Source organism: Oryzias latipes, chromosome 20 (assembly GCF_002234675.1).
Source record: "Oryzias latipes chromosome 20, ASM223467v1".
NCBI classification, from domain to species: domain Eukaryota; kingdom Metazoa; phylum Chordata; class Actinopteri; order Beloniformes; family Adrianichthyidae; genus Oryzias; species Oryzias latipes.
The window spans coordinates 4,685,500-4,710,500 of NC_019878.2; the positions used below are offsets into that span (position 1 = coordinate 4,685,500).

A 25,001-nucleotide genomic window follows, 5' to 3' on the forward strand; every position below is an offset into this window, starting at 1 on the left:
TCATTCGCTCCAGTTCTCTTATGCCAGGGATGTCAAACTCATTTTAACCGAGGGGCACATCAGTATAGCGGCTGTCCTCAAAGGGCCAGATATAACTTATACATGTAACTAAATGTAATGAAAAATAAACGTAACTTCTCCTTAATGTTAAATAACTCATTTATTTATTCTATCTTTTTAAAGTGATAATTACAGTTGCATAGAAAACATGCTTGTTATTCTAGCATAAATCCTTTTAAATTTGATTCTGTCAGGTTAGGTTATGTGGACAGTGTTTAAGTCCTAATGTATAGTTGCCCAATGCTCTCGCGGGCCACATAAAATGACATGGCGGGCCACATTTGGCCCGCGGGCCTTGAGTTTGACACATGTGTCTTATACAGTCAATGGTCAATGGCACTCTTTTCAAGAACCGCTGGAGTTCCCATTTTAATATAAAACCATTGCCAGTAATTCTTTTCATTTCTGGGGATGAAAAATGTGGACATTTTATTCTGTGTAGAAAGTGATGATTGTGTTTTACCTGTCCACAAAATTAACCTAAACAAAAATGAGAAGGCACATCTTGAGACTGACTATTCTTTTGTACAGTTTGTGTTGATAGAACCGTCTAAGAGTTATTTTTCTCTAATTAGTTAAATCTTTTTTAGGCCTGAATGTTATGCTGTTACCATGATAATAGACATTAATTAGAAATCATTTCAGGAGATTAGTTTATCGCTTATATTGTATTTTCTATTTTTATCATTAATGCTAACTGTTTGGTCAGCTGATTTTGGGGCGGCCGTGGTACAGCGGTACGGCGGTCGAGCCATGATCGTATTATTGCAGGTTCAATTCCCGCCTTGCGCGCCCATGAGTCAAAGTGTCCTTGGGCAAGACACTGAACCCCACCTTGCCTCTGATGGGAGGTTGGCGCCAGTGTTTGGCAGCGGAGCCGCCACCAGTGTGTGAATGTGTGTGTGACTGGGTGAATGGGTCTGTGACTGTAAAGAGCTTTGGGCTTGTAGGTAGAAAAGCGCTATATAAGTATACGCCTTTTACCATTTTATATCAAGTGTTGTAAGTCCATTTTACAAGAAATTATACAAATTTACACAAATGTTCTTAGTGAGGTTTTGTTAACCTACCAATATAAAAACCAGCAGATCTACAAAGTTCAGGAGTCTTGTTGTTACAATTCAGAGATATTCTAAAAATTAAACATGTCTTCCAGTGAAGACCAGTGAAGACATACTCAGACTAAATCCAAGAAGCTGCATAAAGACTTCAAGTGGTTTGATAGAAGTTGATAGAGGAGTACCATCAGAAAAGATGAACTCCAGCAGGAATCTTCTGTTGTAGCAGACAGGCAGACGTTAGTTACTCCAATGGTGGAGATTTTTCTCATGATGGCACAGATGTTGAATATCAGACGCGTGCGTGATCTCCTCCTCTAAAAAGCTCATGAAAGCTCTCAGCAGTGGAGTGCTGGCATGTAACAGCGCCCCCTGCAGAAAGAGGATTTTTGTTCAGCTCTAAGTATGTTGCAGATCAAACATAGAAGTTTGGGGCCCTATCACAGCTATGCCTTCAGGTGTCCACAGAAACACAAAAACTAAGATGAGCTAAGGCTGCTGATCTGCAGAAAAGTTTAGAGCTCATAAAGAAGCCCTTTAGAGCAGATCAGAAGCCCCGCTGTGAAATGCTGCTGACTGAGAGCTCCCTCCTGCTGACCATGCCTCAACAGGACCCCCATAAAGCAGTCTGCATGGAGGAAAAGAGAGCTCAGCTGGTTTTTAGTGGACTCTGGCGACCTCTGGTGGTTCAGAGGCAGAGCTGAACCCTAAGGAGAGGATGAGGACGATAACAAAATCTGGGACAGACACAGGCCAGCAGGTGAGAGCGTACCTGATATGGAGCAGTAGATGAGCTGAGGGTTGACCTCGCCCAGCTGATCGAATCCCAAACCCATCTCCTGGAGCTTCCCTGGAAGGTAGTTTTCCACCAGGACATCACACATTCCTGCAAGCTAACACACAACACACGACCCAATCAGCACAAAGAGACGTGGATGAAGGAAGAAGACTATGAGTTCTCCTCATTTAATACTTTTTTATTCAGCTTTTTTTAAAATCAAACTAAAGGAATTCAGCTTTAAAGACACAGAGAAACCCTTCTTCTTGTTGTTCTTCAGCTTTCTTAAACTCCTGTAACCACTCCGTCAACCACTCCTGCATGAAAACATTCCTGCCTGCTCTCAGTTGTGTTCATTTTAAGCTTTTTCAACTATTCAGCAGTTTCATGTTTGTTGACTCCGACTCTTTCGTTTTCATGGCTTTTTTGTCTGTGTGATTTCTTTCTCAGAACTTCTATAACAATAATTCGGTTCATTCTGGTTTTATTGAAGCCGTTTTAGCAGCTATTGTAGCCTTTGTTAATCTGTTTATTCAAGTTTAATAACAGTTTTTTTCCCCTCCTTTATCTAGTTTGACCTCCAGCATTTAAAGTCCCACTCTGATCAAGTGTTCCTAGTGTTTTTCATTTATCACTATGTCTTTTTCTAGGACATATTTTCTGCAGAGCGGCAGGAGTTCATTAGAAATTCACCTCTGAGTTGAGGGTGGGACTGCTGGCGCAGAAGTAAGCCTCCGCTGATATCCCATCATCCATCTGTTTAAACTCTGTCCCACGTTTACAGCCCCTCACACCCCCAACCTAGCATTAGCAGTGCAACAAAAATAATGAGCAATATTGGAGCAATCCAGCCGTACAGTTTAGATCCAGATTCCCGTTCAGACGAGGAAAACAAAGATGTTCAGGGATCTATTTGTCTGACAGTGGATGCATCAGAATAGATAGCTATTTCAAACAGAATTTTTGTTTACTCCTGACCAATCACTGTTTAAATAAAGAATTCCAATCTTAATTTTCTTTATATATGTCCTTCATCATCAGAAACCATTTTCATTGGAGTGGGTTTTTACCTTGGAAGCACTTCCTGTTCAGATCCAGTGTTTTGCCTTAAAGTTTTTATTGTTGTTTTTTTTCAACTGGTTCAAACATTCTGGCATCAAGCAAATGACTTGGATGTTTTAGCAATTTCTTCCACTTTAAACCAGACTCTAGTCTAGAATGTTCTGTTGGCAGCACAATCATACTCATTTTTACTCACTTTCTGTTTAATCAGAAAGTGTTACCATGGTAACCCAATGAAGTTTATAGCCCTGATGCTTATCATAACAGGATGACGTCTGACTTTTATGGAGCCACATCGAGTTACAGCGTGACACCACAGTGAAAATGATTTGACGTTAAAGGGGTAGACCGAGTTCCTGCACAAACCCCAAGCTGATCTCCAACCTACGACTCCTCCCGGGGCCAGAGCCTGGAGCCTATGCAGAGAGCCGGTTTGTGTTGATGCTTGTGAGTCTGACGTACCTCCCGCACCACCTGTGCTCCTCGAGGGTTCTTCAGGTCCACAGCAAGACTCTGAAAGATCACAGTTCATCCTGAGGTCACCATGGCTCACAGCTTCTTCAGCACTCACACATCTCTGACAGGAACCCTGTCCCACAGCGAGCATGAACGCCGCTCTCTCAGCATCGTAGCATTCTCATTCATCTATAAGTAAGTGAATTCAAATGTGTATCTTTGTACATATATCAAACACAAACCTGTTATGGGTAATTCTGAAAATGTATTTTCGCAAACTCAATCTCTGAGGCTCCGCCTTTCTCTCCTTGTGGGTGCCGCTCATTTAATGAGTCGGCCTCTGCAGCGTCTCTGTGTTTCAGCCAAAAAAACAAACAACATCCAAACTTTTGCAAAGAGATGGTGTGTATTTGAAATGAAAGTGTTTTGCCGATGGCCGCTTGCTCAGTGGAGAAAGTGGGTGTATGTGTCAGCCTGGGGGCTGTGCTGACTCTTCCTGGAGGGAAGGAGCTGCTCCTAACTTATCTACGTTACAATCTCAGAACCCGCTTGTGTTTGGGGATTGGAAGGGGCTGGTGCTCATAGAGCAGGGTTTTGGACGAATACTCAGAAATGCCTGAATGGGTCAACATACTGCTTTGAGGTTGTGTGTAGTGAGGAATGAACATTATAATACACTTAAAAGCTCAAAAAGTAGATTTTGAATAACATAGGCCCTTTAACATCCACCAATAAATGAAGGATGAAGCACTTCACTTAATTAACAGGCCAATCACACTAGCTAAACCTGGATCAAATGTACTCAACTACAATGATGATGCTACCTCCTGCGATTCCTTCTCAGTCATGTTCTTTTATGAAATTATCTGCTGTTTTCAGTGTCCATCTTGCTCTTAAACAGGTAGTTTTTTATATCTAAGTTTCTCAAAATCTGACTGTCCATGATCTGAGCATTCATCCTTCATTGTCTCCATGGTCCATGAACTTTTGATGCTCACCTTCTTGTTTCTGTTGATACTCAGGAAGTAGACGCTCTCTGAGCCCACAAAAGGAGGACCCCATGCTCTGGTATCATCGCCCACACCTGAACAACGAGTTGGTTAAATCCTATCATTCCCCACAACCTTTTCCTTGTTGCCAGGCCGAACAGAGCCCTGAACTGACCTGGTCTCTCCACCTTAATGACCTCCGCCCCCAGGTCTCCCAGGATCATGGTAGCAAATGGACCAGCCAGAACCCTGTGGACAGATCAGATACGTGAGCCTTCATGCTCCAGCAGAGATGAGGAGACTCATCAACCCCATTCTCACCTGGTCAGGTCCAGCACTTTGATGCCCTCCAGTGGCCGGACTGTTTCTCCTGCAGAAGATCACAAGGGTTTGAAAGGGACACATTCCTTCTCTTCAAAGCTTTGTGTTGGACTTCAGTAGTCTCTTTTCCTGCATGATTAAAACTTTAACACAAACTTCACTCTAAAGATTATCTTCCTTTTTACGTAACCTAAAATAAGTAGACGCTCCTTAAAAAAGAAAACCCAAGTGTTTGGGTTTAAACCAACACTTCCTCTGAACCAAAATGTTTCTGCAAAATCTCAGGTATTCTTTTGTATAGCACCAATTTTTAGTTAAATGACCTGAAATCAGGATAGAGGGGCATCAGAAAGCACTTTGGAATCACTGCATCGTCTTCTCGTGTTTCTCAGATCTCAGTTAAGGATCTTTCAAACCTTTCTCCATCTTAATAATCATTTTGCCTTTGAATGCTCGTGGACTTTCTCAGACCTGCTTCAAGGGTTGAATCTAGAATAAGCAGAGACCAGTTCCCAGACTCTGGATCAGCACGTCAGGGAGCCTAAAGGTTTCAGAGGATGAAGACACTTTCACTCAATCCACATTTGAAGCTCAGTTTTTTATTCATCCCTTTGTTCAATAGTCCTTTTTACCCTGTTATTGCTGTAACCTTTACAAAATGTTCAGTTTAAAATATTGAAGAAATGTTTTTTTCTCAACTTAATTCAGCTGTTTTATATAAAATGCTTTACATTGCACTCCAACTGAACAAAAGGCTGCACCTAAAGGGCTTCACTTTTGAAAAGTTACCGTATTTTCCGGACTATAAGTCGCCCTTTTTTTCATAGTTTGGCACTCCGCAGCAACTTATATTAGAAATAAATTGAAATAAATACATTGTTAACCCTCCTGTTATGTTCATTTGTGAGGAACAGAGATGATGTTCCTGGGTCAATTTGATGTATGAGGTATGTTAAGTGTTAAGAGTATGTTAAGTGACTCAGAGAATCAGCAAACCTTTTTTTACATTAATATCTTGAAGGCTAACAACATAATATTCTATTTTCCAATGATTTCATAGATTCAGAAATGCAATAAAAATGACAACTGTTTCTACAAATATAGGATGAAAACAGAGCATTAGTTGGCCAATGATGCTTCATGAAAAGAATAAATAAATAAGTATGAGAAAGAATTACTGTGAAATTATGAGATAAACAGTCTGCTATGATTGTGTCATATGAGGTTGTGAAAGTTATTAGTTCTTGGTCTCAGATTTTGTCAAATAAATTTCCCGTCAAAATGCGACAGTGCGACTTATCTGTGTTTTTTTCAATTTTGTAATGGATTTTTGGGCTGGTGCGACTTATACTCCGGAGCAACTTATAGTCCGGAAAATATGGTATGTAGCGACACAAAATAGTAAAAGCAAAAAAGTTAAAAGCTACGTCAAATACCTGTTTGTAAAACCTGATTTAAACAAATTTAAATGCAGATGAATATTGGAGAAATGTTTTTATTCCATTTCATCTTGTGCCGTTTATTCCTAATGAAAACAGCCCCAAAGTGGTATTTTGATCCATTCACACATTTCTGACTTTTCCTCCAAAAACCTGCTCTGTGAGCACCACCCGCTCCCAATCCATGAAAACGAGTGGATTCTCACAAATTGACGTAGATAGATGAGAAACCGCCCCTTCCAGGAAGGTTCTGCGCTGCCGGCACCGCCCCCAGGCTAACACAAACACTTTCTCCACAGAGCTAGCAGTGCTCACTTTCCTTTTAAATGCACAATACCATATGTCCCGTTTCTACACCCTGGTTCACCTCCAATCGCACACACTTTAAAGCCAAAGGACGACAACTGGAAAGATTACATAGAAAACTGGTCTTACTGTTCATAAGTAAATATACTTTAGCCATATTCATCAACTACAATGATTGTATCTCCAAAGCAAAAGTCACTGATTTCTCTGGTTTATTTAATTCCTCTGAAGGAAACACAAGAGCCCTCTTTTCCCTTCTCTCAAAAACAACATCATGCCCAAACTAATTCCCCCCTCACAGGTACTTCTCAGATTTCTGTAACACCCCAGCAACATGTTTTATATCTAAAGTTGAGGATATCCATCAACTACTTAAACCTTCCTCTGGACAACCTCAAAAAAACATCAGCAAGCTCCAACTGGTCCAAAACTCAGCTACTCGAACAAGAACACAAACCCCATTTCATTCGGCATTATACACCTGTCTTACAGCAGCTTCACTAGCTACCAGTGCCTTACCGGATTACCTACAAAATCCTCATTCCAACCTTCAAAGCTCTCCACAACCTTGCCCCTGTATCTCTGTGTCTCTCAGAACTCCTGACTACTGCTACTCCTACTCGCTCCCTCAGATCCTTCACCTCTCTTCGGCTGGTTGCTCCAAGATTTCGTTTCATTTCCCGCAACTCTGATCTACAAAATATGGACTCACTTCCTCTCAAAACATCTCAAAATCTTTTCACCGGGCATTCAGTATGTGACATTTTAACTGTTGTTTTAGTTGTCAACTTATTGTTGTTTCAGTTGTCAACTGTTGTTTCCCATGCTTTTATTTATTAATGCACTTTGTTTATGTGAGGCGCCTCTGAGTGTCTAGAAAGGTGCCATATAAATAAAACGTATTGTTATTATTTTTATACAATGTTCTCATCATTTCAATAAAACCAGAAATGTTCATCTGGCGTTTCCTGCATTTTGTGAATGAATTTCACCGCAAAAAAGAACCCATTAGCCATTGCCATTCTCTCTGTGATGGAATAAAAACCGGTCTCCAGTAGATTCTGGCCCAGCTGCCAAATTTTTGGAATAGACGCCGGGGTTACTAAAGGCAGATATACCGTCTGCACATCCATTTTTGCAAAAGTTTGGATGCTGTTTGTTGTTGTGGGGAGACGCAGACACGCTCTATGATGATGTCATGAAATGGGCAGCACCCACAAAGAGCAAATGCCATGAAGAACCCTGTCTTTGCCTCAACTGTGATCTCCTGGAGGCCTTCCCCTTCCTGAGGAGGTTTTTGTGTCTATGTTTGTGTCTATTTATACAGTGTCTGTTTTTGTTTCTGTGTCGGAGCGTCTTCGTTTCTATGCTCCTGGTTTTCTGTTGTGGTTTTTAGCATTAGAGCCTTTCGAGTGAACTATTGGATCTGGGTCGTTCTTCCTGCTCCTGGTTTTTCTCCCTTGGGCTCAGTAGCGGTTTTAGGCACGGGCCATACGGGCGATCGCCCGGGGCGGAAAAATGACGGAGGGGCGGCGCCAGCGGCTCAGCTCTTGTAAAATACTTTATGCATCACTATTGGTTCACTTATATCACAGAGTTTGTAACAGCCTGAAACCTGGCAGCGCCCCCGCCCCGCAGCTGCGCTCCCTCCTGTCTTTGAGAAGTAGACGCAAATGTGTGTGAGAAGGAGAAGGGAGGGGGCGCGGGGTGAATAAGGAGAAGGGAGGGGGCGCGGGGTGAAGGGTGCAGGCTGAGGTGAGCACGGAGCACAAATTGCATGCGCAAACCTGGCTGGATCTTCTTCCAGGGGGGCAACGGTCGCGGGCCGCGGCTCAGTGCTTGATGAAAAAATAAAAATAAAAATTGCGCCGCCATGTAGCGAATTGGCGACCCTGGGTGCAGCTGCACGCGCTCCTGCTGGGAATGTTTGACGAACGGGAGGGGGGGGGGGGGCGCTGCGGGTATAAAAAAAGTATAAAAAAATCATGCTTTTTTGGTTATTTCAAATAAAAAATGGGAAAACAAAAAAAAATTCTTTACTTAGATGACAGTTGGTTTAGTCGACAGACTTGATACCTATGTCAGGACATTTATGCTAAATGCAAAAACATCTGAAATATGGAGAAAAAAGGTCAAAGCTGGTGCCCAATTTAGAAAGAAAAGAGAAGAAGAGGAGAAAAGAGACAAAGAAAAGGTTATTATCGCATAGCTAGATGCATGTTTTCTAAATTCGAATGCTACCTGCCCTACAACAACAACAACGTTGCAGAGGAAAAATCTCTTGTTTGGTCTATCATGACCAAAACTGAAGTAGGCCCAAATATTGCAAATAACGTCATTTTTAAGATATTTATTCTTAAATGTTTGCTCTGCCTTAACTTGTAACATTAGTTATGATTCATGTGTCTGTCTGCTCTGCTGTAACACAAAGTTTTTGTTGTGTTTTATTGTTGTATATTAGTTCATAATGTTAAATAAGCTGTGATGGTAGCATGCTGCTGCTGCTGCTGCTGCTGCTGCTGCTGCTGCTGCTGCTGCTGCTGCTGCTGCTGCTGCTGCTGCTGCTAGCTTTTCAAAACTCCAGTTGATCAAGTCATACCTGAGATCACCAATGTCTCAGGAGCAACTAACTAACCTGCTGTTGTTAGTATCAATCATTCAGGGGGGGAGCAGATTTCATATGATGACGTTATTGACAAGCTTGCATCAGGAAGGCCACAAAGGTTAGGTTTTAGTTAGTGTTTTCTCTTCTTAGTGCTGCAGTTACATTTATTCTAGTGTATTATTAGTGTGATTTGTAGTTTATAATATTTATTTCAGATTGTTTGTGTTTATTAAATATTTCCTAACTGTATTTTCAGTTACAATAAATGGACAAAGTGACTCTATGGGGGGGGGGGGGGGGGGGGGGGGTAGAGGAGGGCCTCGCCCGGGGAGTAATTCAGGGTAGAACCGCCACTGCTTGGGCTAACCGTCACAGCGAAAGGCGGTTCCACAAAGATCGAGTCGTCTTTGGAATAGAGCTCACAAAAATAACTCATTTTTCATAAATCATATGTTCTTTGGTGTGCCAGAGGTAATATATTGTCATATATATGGATACAGTTTATTCTGAAAGGCTAAAGAACAGTATGACATAGGCCCTTTAAAGTGTAAATATATGGATGTTTGTGTTCAATAAAGTAAGCAGAGCTGTAATAGGATTGCAACTTTTGTACACATAAGGGAATAATCAAGATCAAGCTCAGGACAATACCTGTTTGTTTACTCATTAAGTACCATCAGCTCAAAATTCAACTATACAGCATCTAAATGTGGTGCACCAAGGAGTGAGATGAATCTAAACTTAGTTAATTTAGTGAAGGTTATTCTTCATCCAGGTAGAATTGTCTTAAAGTTTCATCAGTTTGAGTGGTGCAGGGTGCAGTAAACATTTTTATCCTCCAGGTGGGACAGACACATTCCTGCAATTGAAAAAGAGAAACAAGAGCCTCTCCTTTTGCTATTCCCCCAGCCCCGTCACAGGGTCTTTGGGTGTGGTTGCGCTGATGTTTTGGTGTTCTATTGAACTAATAAAAGGCCAGCATGATAAACATAAGACAAATTGGGTTACTGGGTTTGATGCCTCCCCTCTGTTAAGGTAAATGTTCTTAACATATGCCTGAATTGCTTCTCTGATCCTTCTTTTAGACCATCTATCTTTTCTCAAGAATCTTCAAGTGAATGTTCTTTAAGTGTGAATAAACAGCAGAAACTGGTCATCAGGTGTTGTTTCTGCTGTGCTGGTACATCTTCATGCGTTATTGCTACTTTGTTTCTCCAATGTACAGCTCTGAGTATCCTTTACTGTAATTGACTGCATTAATTTTTTCTTCTTTTTTCTTTGGGTGTGGGGTCTTTGAGGTGAACCAGTTTTTGTCTCAAAGTGTGTTAGTAGTTTTGAAATAGGTTTGTCTGTTGTGTTTGGCAGAAATTCTCTTAAGTTTCTAAGAGACACAAGCGTCGTGCAGAGTGATAATGTTTTTGTTTTTGTCCTGAGAGTCTTCCTCTCTTTTCCTCCTGGTGTGAGATGATGCCTTGTTTAAGACCCATTTGGGATTTCCACAGGTTTTCAGATGGACCTCTTCATTTTTCCTGCTGAAGTGGGCATTCTTTTCTTATGTGTTTCTGAGTTTTAATTACTCCCAGTTAGGGCTGCAGGATATAAGAAAACGCGATATGCAATATTAATGATCAATATTGTGATGACGATATAACTTGCAATACATGAAAAAATAGCAAAATAACAAAAAACATCACTTCCATTTCACTGCAACAGTTTCATTTAAATAAAAGTCAACATACCTTAAATTACACTCCAAATGACAGTAATCTAAGGCGAGCATGTAACATAAAAAGGCTTCATCCGTTAAGTAAACAACGTGAACAAAAAAAAGAAAAGATTTATCTGCGCTTTTCCTGCGCTCAAAGTGCTTACAATGTGCCCATCATTCATACTAGGTGATGACAGCGGCGTGGCAGCCAGTTTGCGACCCCTTTGACCATCACCCGGACATTCATACACATTCACACATTGATGGAGCCTCACTGGAGGCAGGGAGGGTGATGTGTCTTGCTCAAGGACACAGCGACAGTTGACTGGGGGAAGCGGAAATTGAACCTGACCTGCTCCACCACCTGAGCCACCAGGGGAATGCATCCAATTGGTCAAATGCATAAATGGATTGATTTGATTTGTTAAATACCTGAAGATGCCATAAGATTGTTTTAGCAGATTTAAGGTAACCATTTATCGCAAATTTTGCAGGTTGCCTTCATCTCTGATGACTGCACAGTCCCGGAAGGGCGGTTGTTTCTTGGTGTTCTATCTCGTAAATCTAATGTTCCAGTCCAGTGTATTAAGGTGTTCTATGAAGGCCAGCACCTCTTTGGTTTTTAATCCTCACCCAGGTGTTGTCCACGTACAGTGGGGCAAAAAAGTATTTAGTCAGCCAACAATTGTGCAAGTTCTCCCACCTAAAACAATGAGAGAGGCCTGTAATTTTTATCACAGGTAGACCTTAACTATGAGAGACAAAATGAGAAATGAAATCAAGAAAATCACATTGTCTGATTTTTAAAGAACTTATTTGCAAATTATGGTAGAAAACAAGTATTTGGTCAACAAAAACAGTTCAACTCAATACTTTGTTAAATACCCTTCGTTGGCAATGACAGCAGTCAAATGTTTTCTGCAAGTCTTCACAAGGTTTCCACAAACTGTAGCTGGTATTTTGGCCCATTACTCCATGCAGATCTCCTCTAGAGCAGTGATGTTTTGTGGCTGTTGCTGGGCAAAACAGACTTTCAACTCCCTCCAAAGACTTTCTATGGGGTTGAGATCTGGAGACTGGCTAGGCCACTCCCGGACTTTGAAATGATTCTTACGAAGCCACTCCTTAGTTACTCAGGCAGTGTATTTGGGATCATTGTCGTGCTAAAAGACCCAGCCATGTTTCATCTTCAATGCCCTTGCTGATGGAAGAAGGTTTTCACTTAAAATTTGACCATACATGGCCCGTTCATTCTTTCCTTTACACGGATCAGTCGTCCTGGTCCCTTTGCTGAAAAATAGCCCCAAAGCATGACGCCTCCACCCCTATGCTTTACAGTAGGTATGATGTTCTTTGGATGAAACTCAGCATTCTTTCTCCTCCACACACAAGGAGTAGAATTCTTACCAAAAAGTTCTATTTTGGTTTAATCTGAGCATAGGACATTCTCTCAATTCTCTTCTGGATCATCCAAATGCTCTCTAGCAAACTTTAGACGGGCCTGCACATGTTCTGGCTTTAGAACTGCAGGATTTGAGTCCCTGGCGGTGTATTGTGTTACTGATGGTAGCCTTTGTTGCTTTGGTCCCAGCTCTCTGCAGGTCATTCACTAGGTCCCCGGTGTGGTTATGGCATTTCTGCTCACTGCTCTTGTGATCACTTTGACCCCATGGGGTGAGATTTTGTGGGAAGCCTCTGATGGAGGGAGATTAGCAGTGGTTTTGTATGTCTTCCTTTTCCTAATAATTGCTTCCATAGCTGATTTCTTCACACCAAGCTGCTTACCTATTGCAGATTCAGCTTTCCCAACTTGGTGCAGGAGTGTGATAGTTTGAGGGTTTTGGACAGATGTCTTTTATATAGATGACAAGTTCAAACAGGTGTCATTAATACAGGTAGGGGGATCCTCTTACAGAAGAGGTTACAGAGCCAGAAATCTTGCTTCTTTGTTGGTCTCCAAATACTTATTTTCCACCATAATTTACAAATAGATTCTTTAAAAATTAGACAATGTGATTTTTTTAACCTTTGTTTTGTAAAGTGTCCTTGGGTTTCTTGAAAGGCGCTTTAAATAGAATGGATTATTATCATTATTATTTTCTGGATTTTTTTTCTCATTTTGTCTATCATAATTGAGGGACACCTATGGGGAAAATGTTAGACCTCTCATCTTTTAAAATGTGAAAGCCTGCACAATTGGTGGCTGCACCACTGCATCTGAACCACTGGAAGGAGCAGAGGGCTTGGTTGCCCATTGCCTCCGTGCATAAGTTGGCAACAGTTGGAGACACTGGGGAGCCTATGGCACAACTGTGCTTCTGGTTGTAAAGCTCACCTCTGAAGTACCGTAAGTGGTGTTCATACACTGGTCCAGGAGAGTAAATTTAGTCTGGACTGAGACCGCTCCTAATTGCTGGGTGACATCCAGTAAGGATTCTGATGCTTCAGATGCTCATCAGAAGCAATAACAGAGGCCTGACAATCTTTAAGCTTGCTGTTTGAATTATTTTTTAAGTAACTTGAAACAAAGGAAACAAGCTCATTAAAAGAAAGTGTCCAGTATAAATTGTCTTTTCATCACTGATTTTGTCTATTTGCTGCAGATGTTTTTTCTTTTTGTTGTAGAATAGATTGAAGGAATGCTTTTTGTGGACATTTAGTAACTTTTAGTGAACAAATACTGAACTTTGGACCTGATGCTTTTTCGCATCCAGCTAAAGACACACCACTGCAGCTAGGCGTGTGCCAAAATATCGATATGGCGATATATCGCGACATTTAGTCCCACGATTGATTCTCGATACGTCTTCATCAAGTATCGACCTTTTATTTACGTTTAAAGACCCTGTAAAACGTTATATTAACCATCCTTTGGTAAGACAATTCTTCGGAGGGTCAATAGGGGGGCGCTTTTTGCGAGATTGGCTGTTGCGGGCGGAAGAAGAAGAACACACATTCAAACAAAGATGGCGGAGCGGAAAAACAATGAGAAGCTAGAGCAGCAGGTTAAAAGACGTGCCGGCAGCATTGAAGCTGCATCACCTGAAGTTGTGTGAGAAAGCCATGGCTGCTGCTGGCCTGAAGCCGACACAGCCCGACGCGGATACCTTTTTCCAGACGAAGCTACCGCCGTCTTCTGCGAGACAGAGCAGCGGCATTAACAAACGGAAAACTGTCCGTCCCTGCAGCGCGGTGGAGAACGATGGTTTTGGGGTTTTATTGAATGCATTCGAACCACGCTTTGACATTCCCTCTCAGAAATACTGAAAAAGGGATCCCTGCACTGTACGGGCAGACCAGAGCAATGGTTGAGATGGAAACGGAAGAAAGAGTGGCATCCCTGCCCTTAGACCCCCCTTCTCCTCAAAGCAGCGGTAGAAGAGCGGCTACTTGACGCTAAAAAGCCTGTGGTTCTCCAGAAAAACATGAACATTTAAACATACATCGCATGCAGCTTTGCCCCATTCGTGTTGTTCACAAAGATGTTTACTTTTAGATGCACTTTAAGTTCTTCATGTATTTTATCCCTGGTCATTTATTTTGAAAGCAGTTTATGTCTTAAATAACTTAAAGGAAAGTTCCTACTTGATTTTATTTTTCTGTGAGAATTATATTTTTGTTTACACCACATTTGCACTAAATGGTGTCATATATTTTGAACAAAGACACTATAATTTGTTCACAGAATTAATATCTGATTCACAGCTATTTTTTTAAATTAAGCAATGGCCATGGGTTTGTTTTTCAAAAGTTAATACAGCTACTTGACTTATTCATTTTTATCCTGTTTACAGCAATTTTGTACTAAATAATGGCTGCTGTTCATGTTCCCTATTATTTAAACCAAATTTTACAGATATTTCCAAATGAAAATTGTCATTGTTTGTCAAATAGTATTACTGATTTCAGCAATCTTACACAAAAGTCTGTTATTCATTACACCAAATAGGACACAAGTTGTTCTTTATCATGGTGTTTAAAAAATAAATGGGGAAATATTTTCCAAAAAAACAGTTTTTCAAGTTCTTCTTTCTTAAAGTTTGATATATCATAAGTTGTTAGAGACGAGATATATAGATTACAATATCGCCATATCGTGATAGTATCGTTATCGTGAGCAATGTATCGCAAATTTTATCGTATCGTGAGGTACCCAGTGATTCCCAGCCCTAACTGCAGCTCACATTACACTGCAGATAAACCAATTAGAATCGCACCCTACAATTGCAGCAGGGTTTGAACACATTGAGAACTGATCTATTCAGGGGCACGTTCTAAGGAGCCAAGCTAGCTACTTGAGAGAATAATGAGTAAAAGTTTCTTTCTGGGACACTCCGTGTCTATATTTTTGATGTCTGTTACTGAGGAGACATTGGTTTGTTCCAGCACTGATGGTTAACTATTAGGGTTGGGCGATGTCCCTTAAATTGGCAGTTGACGATGTTTGCAGTCAACCATCGGGATGGACGGTGATAATTTTTTCGTTCTTATATAATTGCTATTCCTTATTTTACTTTAATACTTTATTTATTTTATTTCCCAAATAATGACTCATCCGCGATGATCCAGTCTAAACTGAGGGAAGTGACTTTAAAAAAAATAAAATAAACAAAATAGAAAAGAAGTGGTCCGGTCCTGCACTTGATGGACCGGTGGGGCGAGCGACCGTGTCTCTAGCAGAGCAGACGGACTTACAGTTTTGTGTTTTAGGGGAAGTAAGGATGCTTTGTTACGTGTGGGAGACTTAGGACTGTGATCCGTCCCGCAGCTCTACGTGAACGAGCAACCGGAATTTAGGAGAACCGGGTTCTCCCGGTAAAAGTGTGTGTCGGGGTAGAGCTCTGAGCGCTAGCTAACGCAGTGTGTAAGCTTCAAAGCAGACAGGCCACTCAGTCCTTAGAAACCGTTAAAGCAATTACGTGGATTTGTGTTTCCAGTCGTGTCCCGACAAAATAAAGGCTGATGTTATCCCCACATATTTACGTTCAGCCAAGATGCAGATTGCAGCGTTTCACGCATGGATCTTATGTTCATGCTAATGTTGTTAGCCCGTGTTAGCATACTGCTAATCCTGGTTTCCGGCTCCGTTTTTCAACAGAAAAAGCACTGACAACACGGATTTAAATTAAAATGATGAGCGAATAGGCGCTTCATAATAACCGTAACATTAATAAAAGCACGTTTAGGAGATCATCTTGTATAATACCGAACTGACGTATCTATGTATGTAGCCGCTCGGCGGAACTAAGTTTCTCTTCCGTTTTTTAAAAACACTACTGCGCATGTGCGAATGATTTATTCCGACCGAAAGTGTGACCCATGTGAATGTTTTTTATAATCTGAAAAAAAATTTTTGGGCCCATCTACACGGTTGGATTCTAATCCGACCAATAATCCTCATCAAGATATTTTGCACATGTAACCGCGTCTTATGGTGTCGACTCGCAGCGTGGCGGGGGCGAAGCATCACGATGGTGTCTCTCCATCGGGATGTCAGTCACCCATCACGATGGACGATGGTATCGTCCATCGGCACAACCCTATTAACTATGTCTCTGCATAACAGAAATGCTTGCATTTGATCCTTTATTAAATATTGATAATCTTTGAACTTGTTTTTTCTAATTTTGTTGAGCTCAATCTTCTCCCAAATAAAAGACTGGGGCTTAACATGCTTGGGTCAGAAAGATAAAGCTGAGCATGTGACTCGCTAATTATATATTTTAAAAAAAAAAACAGTGACGTCATTTCCGGGTGAGCTATTCCCAGTGCTAGTCGTGTGTGACTGCTGTCCTCTTGTTTGGCATTAGCCTTACTACTATTGCTTACTCTAAGGGTTATCTGGGTTAATATTCACATCTAGTACCTTTTATTAGCGAATTCACCACTGTTAAACCGCTTGCTGTTCACTTTCTCATTTTGCTAAATAGACCACTTCTCTTTACCTAAACACCGCTAGCCTTAGCTTAAAACCTAGCATGGCCACCACTCTTTCCGCCTCTCCTCCTCTCTCCTGCCCCATGTGCCATATGTTAAGTGATGATCCTGCCTCCTTTAGTGAAGATAGTGGTAGGTGTGTTAAGTGTAGTCTTGTGTTAGAATTGGAGGCCAGGCTGGAGCAGTTAGAAGCGCGGCTCCGCACAGTGGAAGCTAAGCCGGCTAGCCAGGTCGTTACTCGTAGCGCGGGCCGCGCTACCAGGGCTAACTTAGCTAGCACCCCAGCGCCCTCCCAACAGCCAGGAGACAGTCAGGGGTTTGTACCGGTTGGGAGGAAACATAGTGCTAAATGCAAAAACTTAGAGCACCCGAGACTCCACGTTAGTAATAGGTTCTCCCCCCTCGGCGACACACCCGCTGAACACTCAACTCTGGTTATAGGCTTTTCTGAAGTTAGAAACGTGGAGCTCCCAGCGGCTACAGTCAGGTGTTATCCGGGGGCCAGAGTTGGTGACATCGAGGGGAACCTTAGGATGTTAGCTCAGAGTAAGTCCAGGTTCCGTCGAGTCGTGATTCACGCAGGCGGTAATGATGCCCGACGGAGACAGTCAGAGGTGGTTAAGTTAAACGTAACTTCGGTGTGTAAACTGGCTAAGACGATGTCCGACACTGTAATTTTCTCTGGTCCCCTGCCGAACTTAGTCAGTGATGAAATGTACAGCCGCTTTTCATCATTTGGCTTTCTAGATGGTGCCCAGAAAACGGCGTTGGTTTTGTGGATAACTGGAGCGCGTTTTGGGGGAAGCCCGGTCTCATGCGTAGAGACGGCGTCCATCCCGCTCTTCTTTCTAGAAACATTTCTGCTAGCCTTAGTCTGTTAACCTGACAATCCAGAGACGAGACCCGGGCGCAGAGCAGCAGTGTAAAACGCTCCTCTGAGCCTCCCTTAGGGTTAGTGCTGGTGCAAAACCCATGCAGGGAAAGTCAAGCAGGTCCTAGCTTTAGCTTATGTGCTGAAAGACAAATGAAAGGAGCGCGTCATAGAAACTTAAAAGTGACAGACAGCAGTACTCACAAGCAGAATTATGATGTAATTAAATGCGGTTTATTAAACATTAGATCCATTTCCTCCAAGTCCCTCTTAGTCAATGAGTTGATCATTGATAACAACCTCAGTCTTTTAGCCTTGACAGAAACTTGGCTCCATCAGGATGACTATGTTAGATTGAATGAAGCAACCCCCCCCCACTTATGCTAACTATCAGAAATCCAGGATTTCAGGGAAAGGAGGTGGTTTGGCAGTAATATCACAGTCTAGCTTACTTCTCAGCCCTAAAGTTAAAAATGCTTATAATTCATTTGAAAGCATCATATTGTCTTTAAGTCACCCAAACAGGAAAACTCCAAAACCTGTTTTACTCATAATTATTTATCGCCCCCCCGGTCCATATTCAGAATTTTTAACTGAGTTTTCCGACTTCCTATCGACTATTGTCTTACATTCTGATCAAATTATAATATTAGGGGATTTTAATATTTATGTTGATGACCCCAGTGACTGTCTAGGAAAGGCTTTTGCAGCTTTATTAGATGATGTTGGTTTCACCCAAAGTGTGAATGAACCCACTCACTGTCATAAGCACACCCTGGATCTTGTTCTAACCTATGGTATAGAGATCAGCCAGCTGAGTGTCCTTCCTCTTAACCCCATCATTTCTGATCACTTTATGATTACCTTCCAGCTTACACTGGAACATCCTTCTGCACCAGTGAATAAGAAACAGCTTAGAAGAACCTTAACTGACCGTTCTGTGTCTGAGTTTAAACATACAGTTCAGCCAGTACTTCGTGATATTCTGAGAAAATACTCTGAGACCAGCTCCCATAGTATCAGTCCTAATATAAATGACCACTTTGTTAATGATGCCTTACAAGCCCTCAGGAGTACACTCGATGTTGTTGCCCCCTTGAAACCTAAGTTCGTCAGACAAAACCGAGTAGCACCGTGGTTTAACGCTGAAACTCGTTCTCTTAAACAAGAAACCCGTAAGTTGGAAAGAGAATGGCGCCGCTCCGGTTCAGAGCAGTCTCTGGATATCTGGAAACATAGCCTATTAAATTATAAAAAAGCTCTGCGTAGAGCTAGAAGCCAGTACTATTCAACCTTAATATCAGAGAATGGAAATAATCCAAGATTTCTTTTTAGCACTATAGCTAAATTAACTCGCAGTCAGAGCTCAGTAGAACCACATGTTCCTGTTTCTCTCAGCTCTGATGATTTTCTTACATTTTTCGACAGTAAAATCTCAAATATTAGACATAAGTTAAATCAAGTTATTCCTACTATCAGCCCAGAACAGGCTGAAGCGGTAGAAATGGAGGCATCCATAGAAACCTCTGTAACATTAGACTGCTTCACTGCTGTGGATCAAGCGGAAATAACATCAATTATTACGTCCTCCAAATCCTCAACGTGTCTGTTAGACCCAATTCCCACTAGACTTTTTAAAGAAACTTTTCCCCTAATTAATGATCCCATATTAACAATGATAAATGCCTCTCTGGAAACGGGTTACGTGCCACAGTCTTTTAAATATGCAGTTGTTAAACCTCTTCTGAAAAAGCCCAGTTTGGATCCTAGCATCTTGGCCAACTATAGACCGATATCAAACCTGCCCTTTATTTCTAAAATCCTAGAAAGAGTTGTAGTTAAGCAGCTTTACTGCCACCTACAGGACAACAGCCACTTTGAAGACTTTCAGTCGGGATTTAGACCTCACCACAGTACGGAAACTGCACTAGTTAGAGTCTCTAATGACTTGTTATTGGCCTCAGAAAAGGGACTACTTTCTATTCTGGTCCTGTTGGACCTCAGTGCAGCCTTTGACACTATCGACCACGGTATTTTACTCCATAGATTAGAGCAGGACATAGGGATCAGAGGATCTGCTCTCCAGTGGTTTAAATCCTATCTGTCCGATAGGTATCAGTTCGTTAATGTAAATGGCCATTCCTCTCAGTGCACTCGAGTCAACTATGGAGTCCCACAGGGCTCAGTCTTGGGACCGATCCTGTTTACGCTTTATATGCTACCCCTAGGAAACATAATCAGGAATCACAGCATTAATTTTCATTGTTATGCCGACGATACGCAGTTGTATTTATCCATGAAGCCTGACCAGAATGACCAGATAGAGAAACTGAACGCCTGCATCAGTGACATCAAGACCTGGATGACAATTAATTACCTCCTCTTGAACCCAGAAAAAACTGAGGTCATTATACTTGGTCCTAAAAACCTCAGAGATACTCTGTCTGCTCAGATAGTCTCCCTGGATGGTATAAGTATAGCCCCCAATTCCACAGTTAGAAACCTTGGGGTTTTATTTGACCAGGATTTATCATTTAAGGCTCACATATCTCAGGCGTGCAGAACTGCCTTTTTTCACCTGCGGAATATTGCTAAGATCAGAAATATACTTTCTAAGAGTGATGCTGAAAAACTCATCCATGCATTTGTTACGTCGAGGCTGGATTACTGTAACTCCTTGTTAGCAGCGTGTCCTAAGAGTTCCTTGAGAAGTCTCCAGCTTGTTCAGAACGCAGCAGCAAGATTGTTAGCAGGAACTAGCAGAAGAGATCACATCACTCATGTGTTAGTTTCGCTCCATTGGCTCCCAGTTGATTCTAGAATCAAGTTCAAGATCCTCCTGTTAACCTATAAGGCCTTACATGGAATGGCCCCGTCCTATATTAAGGACCTCATAGTCCCTTACCATCCAATGAGAACACTTCGCTCGCAAAATGCAGGACTGCTTGTTGTTCCTAGAATTAGTAAAAGTACGGTTGGAGGTAGAGCGTTTAGTCACCAAGCCCCTGTCTTATGGAATAAACTCCCAGCTCATGTAAGAGAGGCCGACTCAGTTTCTACATTCAAAGCTAGACTGAAAACATTCCTCTTTGGACAGGCTTATTGTCAGACTAGTTAGTATTCAGAGATTATTTAACTTAATGTTAATTTGTTTAAATTAAACTTAATAATAACTATTTCTTTTAAAAGGCTGCTAGAAGTTGAAGCTGGGGTAACTATGGTGCACTGGGGTTCTGTCCTCTTTCCTTTTTTTTTACTTCTACCCTTCCTCTCCTCTATTCTTGATCATTATTCATCATTTAGTTTTCCATGCCGCTGTTTGGTGCAGTGCGATTCATGTATTGTCCCTCTTTTCCTCTCCCCTCCTGGGGAGTGGGAGTGCTTCCAGACTCCAGTTGGCTCATCCGTGCTCCAGTTCCTGACCGTTTACCTCGCCTTTGCTCCTGCTCCTACACCTGGCTGTGGATCCTGCCTCTGGCTCATCTTTGGCTCATCTCTGCTCTGTACCTGACCGAGTACCTCGTCTCTGCTCCTGCTCCTACACCTGGCTGTGGTTCCTGTCTCCGGCTCGACTCGCGCCCTTGACTGTCCCCACAACCACGGCTGGATGAAGCTCGTCTGCTGGACTTTTATATATATGTAGTTGTAGATTTAGATAAGTTAATTCTTCTCTAAGAGTTCTGGTAAATCGCCTGTCCATCCTGGGGGAGGATCCCTCCTTCATGTGGGCACCCCTGAGGTTTCTTCGTTTTTTCCGGAATCCGTTTTTTTTGGGAGTTTTTCCTTACCGCGAAGGGGGGTCTAAGGGCAGGGATGCCAGTATAGCTTAGTCAGTTTGTTAGTTCATTTTAGTATTTTCCTATTGAACTCTTTGTATTTGTGATCCTTTTGATTTCATGTTTTACTTCGAAGCCCATCGAGACGACTGTTGTTGTGATTTTGGGCTATACAAATAAAATTGAATTGAATTGAATTGAATTAAATGTTCACCTTTTTGTAAACTTTTTTTTCTTGCTACTTTCAGTTGATAGATGTGATATAAAATGATTGACTGTTTATGAGAACTGGAGTGAGTATGACCTCATCCATAGAAAATTGCTTTCTTTCGGCTTCAATGAAATGAAGTCACTTAAGTCGCCTTTTTTCCGTGATACGAATGCTGCCATTTGAAGCCAGGTGATGTTAGCAAGCAGTGATTGGTCTAAGTCGGTCTGAAGGTGAAGGCGAAGCTGCAGCGAGACTTAAGGAGAACAGGAAGTTGTTGTCCTTAAAATTCAGTTTAGTTTTAATATGCCTCTTCCCCTTAGTATGATCTGTGATTTGTGATATTATATCTTTTATGATTATTTTAATTTTTTGTAATGGATGTAGCCTTTTCTTAATCAGTTGGCATATTAATTTATTTTAATTGATCACTGAACTACAACCACCCATCAGGACACATGTCCCATAATGCATTGTTTTGTAGTCTGTAGGGCAGCTTTCAGTCAGTTCAGTTTCCAGCTGTGTCCGGGTAGGTTTGCCCCTTGCTCCCACCCCTTTCTCGTGATATTTTTGTTTTGATTGACAGGTGATGTTGGAGCAAAAACAAAAATATACATCTCACACCAGGTGATCTGCGCAGCATTACGTCCATCTGGGAGATCTCAAACACACTTATTGTGCATCTTGGCTGCACTTATTTGGTATCACCAAGATGAATTTCCATCCCCTAATGTTTACATACATTTAAGTATTGTTCGAAACTGTGAAATGACCGAAAGGTTACTACGGTAATCACTTTGTTACTAAAAACTTTTTTTTAATTCTAAATGTATGGTATTTTGTTTAGTATTTGTACTGTTATGACAGCGATGGTGCTGTCAGTTTACCTCGTTGTTGCATCTTCAATATTGCAGAATAAAATGTGACACTGAATTTGGAACAGCACATTGTAATTTCTGCAGTTATTATTAAAGTATTTATTAGTAATACAGTGGAAATTAGTAGATTTGGTTCGAATGTTGATTTACGGAATGCGCCCCTAAAATTTCTGGTTGTGCCCCTAAAATATTCAGTTGGGGGCCACAGTGCTCCTAGTGTTAAAAGTTAGTCTGGAGCCCTGCAAACAATTCAATTTCTCAAGGTGGGGGCGGGCGGGCATCACATGCTTTTGTTAAGGTATCTGATTGGTCAGTTTGTAACTTGAAAAACTCTCAACAAAGAAAGAAATGTGAAAAAATTGGATTATCGAGATAATGTTAAAAAAGGTGACAGAGTAAGAATGGTTATTCTGACCAATAGAATGACTGAGTAACAGTTGTTTATTTCTCCACAGATGTCTGTGGGATTTTGGCTCCTTGGACCCAGCGGCTACTTCCTGTTTGGAACACCAGGGGGGAGGAGTCACTCAGTCCAGTTCTGTTTTTACAGTCAATGTGCAAAATCAAACCTGTTTTCCATAGTTTAGTTTACCCACCAAAAAAAAAAAACTTTAAAAAACTGAAAACATATTTGAGCTGTTTTGGGTGCACCTGTTCTTTGATTTTTCTCTAATTTAAGAAACTGTGATTTTGTGAAACTGTTCTAGTGCATTAAAAAAAAAGAACAAAATTTCCTATTTCTTTTAGAAAGATTATGTATGTGACATACTTGTTTTGTTTTTTCATTTGTCAAATTTTATTTTATTTGCATTAAAAGGGACAATTCTAAGTAAAAAGCGTGAATTGGTGTATTTCTCACCAAGATTTAGCCACTTGTCTTGAATTAGGACGAGCCAAATTAAAGTGCTTATGAGTTTTTAAACTATTTTTTAAACGTTCCTCCTCTTTTTACCTTTATTTTTTGCAAGAAATGATCAGCGTTGTGACCAATCCAAATGCAAGCGCGTTTTTCTTTGAATAAATACGAAATATGACGTAGAAATGTGCTGCGTCTTTTATTTTGTTAGTTTCTTTCACCTTTTCCGGTCTGGCCCAAACTGTTTATTATAGTCGCTGGTTTGTCGTCAGTTTCGGACAGTCAGGTCCAGAAACATTCTGCTGTGTTCACGTGAGCATTCCCACAGCGGAGGAAAGGCGCGTGTTTGCCGGCCCGTGGGAACGTTTGCTACAGCTTTTAGCCCAAGCAGCTTTGCTTCCGCGTCCGTACCTGAGTTTGAGACCGACACCCAGCGGCCTCTGCTCGGACCCCGCGCTGGTTGATCCCTCTGCAGCAGCTTTTTAAAGACCGCCGGACGGAGAGCCCCGGTCCGGCTTTGAAAACCTCCGAAAACTGCGAACATTTTGTGTTGCTAGATTGAAGCCAGAAACACTTCCGCGCCATGCTTTTCAAAATAAAATAAAGGCATTATAATTCTAAAAGTATTTCCTGAAACATTAATTCTGTAAAAAATATATACATAACATGAGCCAATCATTTCGACAATAATTAGGGATTTTTTTTGATTGATAAATACTTATAATCAGATAAAAAAAATAACGTTATAATACAAAATAAATAAATGGATATACAAGTAAACCCTTGTTTTTCGCGGGGGTTACGTTCCAAAAAGAACCCGTGATAGTCAAAATCCGTGAGGTAGAAACCTCTATTTTTTTAACAAGTATAATACAATTAAAAACTCTTGAAAAGAAAGAACAAACCATTTTACAGGCTGAAGCATTTGTTTCACAAATAAAAGTACTTTAGAAATGTTTTTTTTTCAACAAATATCTTTTGTACTGTACTGTCAAATAATAATTTTAATCATCAATGTGAACAGAAGGCTTCAAATCGCGGAGATTAGCCCCGCCCACCGCGACCCGAGTAATTGGATTAAACGGAAGAAAATTTAAAATGATTATGAAAAAAATACAAAGTACAGTGGGACAAATAGTGACTCAGGTGTATTTCACTGGTCTCCAGACTGAATCGCTGCATCCTGACTCTGCTCTGCAGTGTTTTCTTCTTTTGAAGCCCGCGGAGCAGCTGTGTTTGTTCAGGAGAAGAACATAGTGATTGACAGTTGTTGTCGCTCTTTTTCTATGGGTTTTAGAGAAACTCGAAATTGCAAGAGAATTTGCACGTATGTAATGTAACTTTAGCAAGCTGTTTTACGTACGTGTACATATTAAACTGTAGTGTTATTGACGCACAGGTAGAGAAGAAGCGGAGTGACTTTTTAGCCGATCAGAATGCAGAACACAATGCACGATGCAAATCCGTGAAGTAGCGAAACCGTGAAAAGTAAACCGTGTTATAGCAAGAGATTACTGTAATAAAAAATGAAACAAAGGCTGCATTTCTTTGTAGTGGTTTACACGCTCACTTCACCCAAGAAGACTGCTTTGAACCTGAACTGAGACCCTTCTGTGTGGAGTTTGCATGTTCTTCCCCGGCATGTGTGGGTTTTCTCTGGGAGCAAAAACAAGCTTATATTATTGGTTCATTG

General features: G+C 41.3%; 1 protein-coding gene across 3 annotated transcripts in view; it reads right to left on the bottom strand.

Annotated features, from left to right (window-relative positions):
• The window catches only part of sugct (succinyl-CoA:glutarate-CoA transferase), a 101,844-nt gene extending 77,939 nt beyond the window's left edge, over window positions 1-23,905 (bottom strand). Inside the window, exons 1-6 of one of the 3 annotated variants that reach the window (XM_004080827.3) lie at window positions 23,720-23,903; window positions 4,725-4,773; window positions 4,579-4,652; window positions 4,413-4,498; window positions 3,421-3,471; window positions 1,891-2,011 (exon numbers count right to left, since the gene is read on the bottom strand). In XM_004080827.3, the coding sequence (XP_004080875.1) occupies window positions 1,891-2,011; window positions 3,421-3,471; window positions 4,413-4,498; window positions 4,579-4,652; window positions 4,725-4,773; window positions 23,720-23,852 (514 nt within the window). In that variant the 5' untranslated portion in view covers window positions 23,853-23,903. Of the gene's footprint in view, window positions 1-1,890; window positions 2,012-3,420; window positions 3,472-4,412; window positions 4,499-4,578; window positions 4,653-4,724; window positions 4,776-23,718 lie in introns of all 3 variants that reach the window. The other 2 variants (XM_020712467.2, XM_020712469.2) reach the window with 2 other exon arrangements.
• Window positions 23,906-25,001: the final 1,096 nt, after the last annotated feature.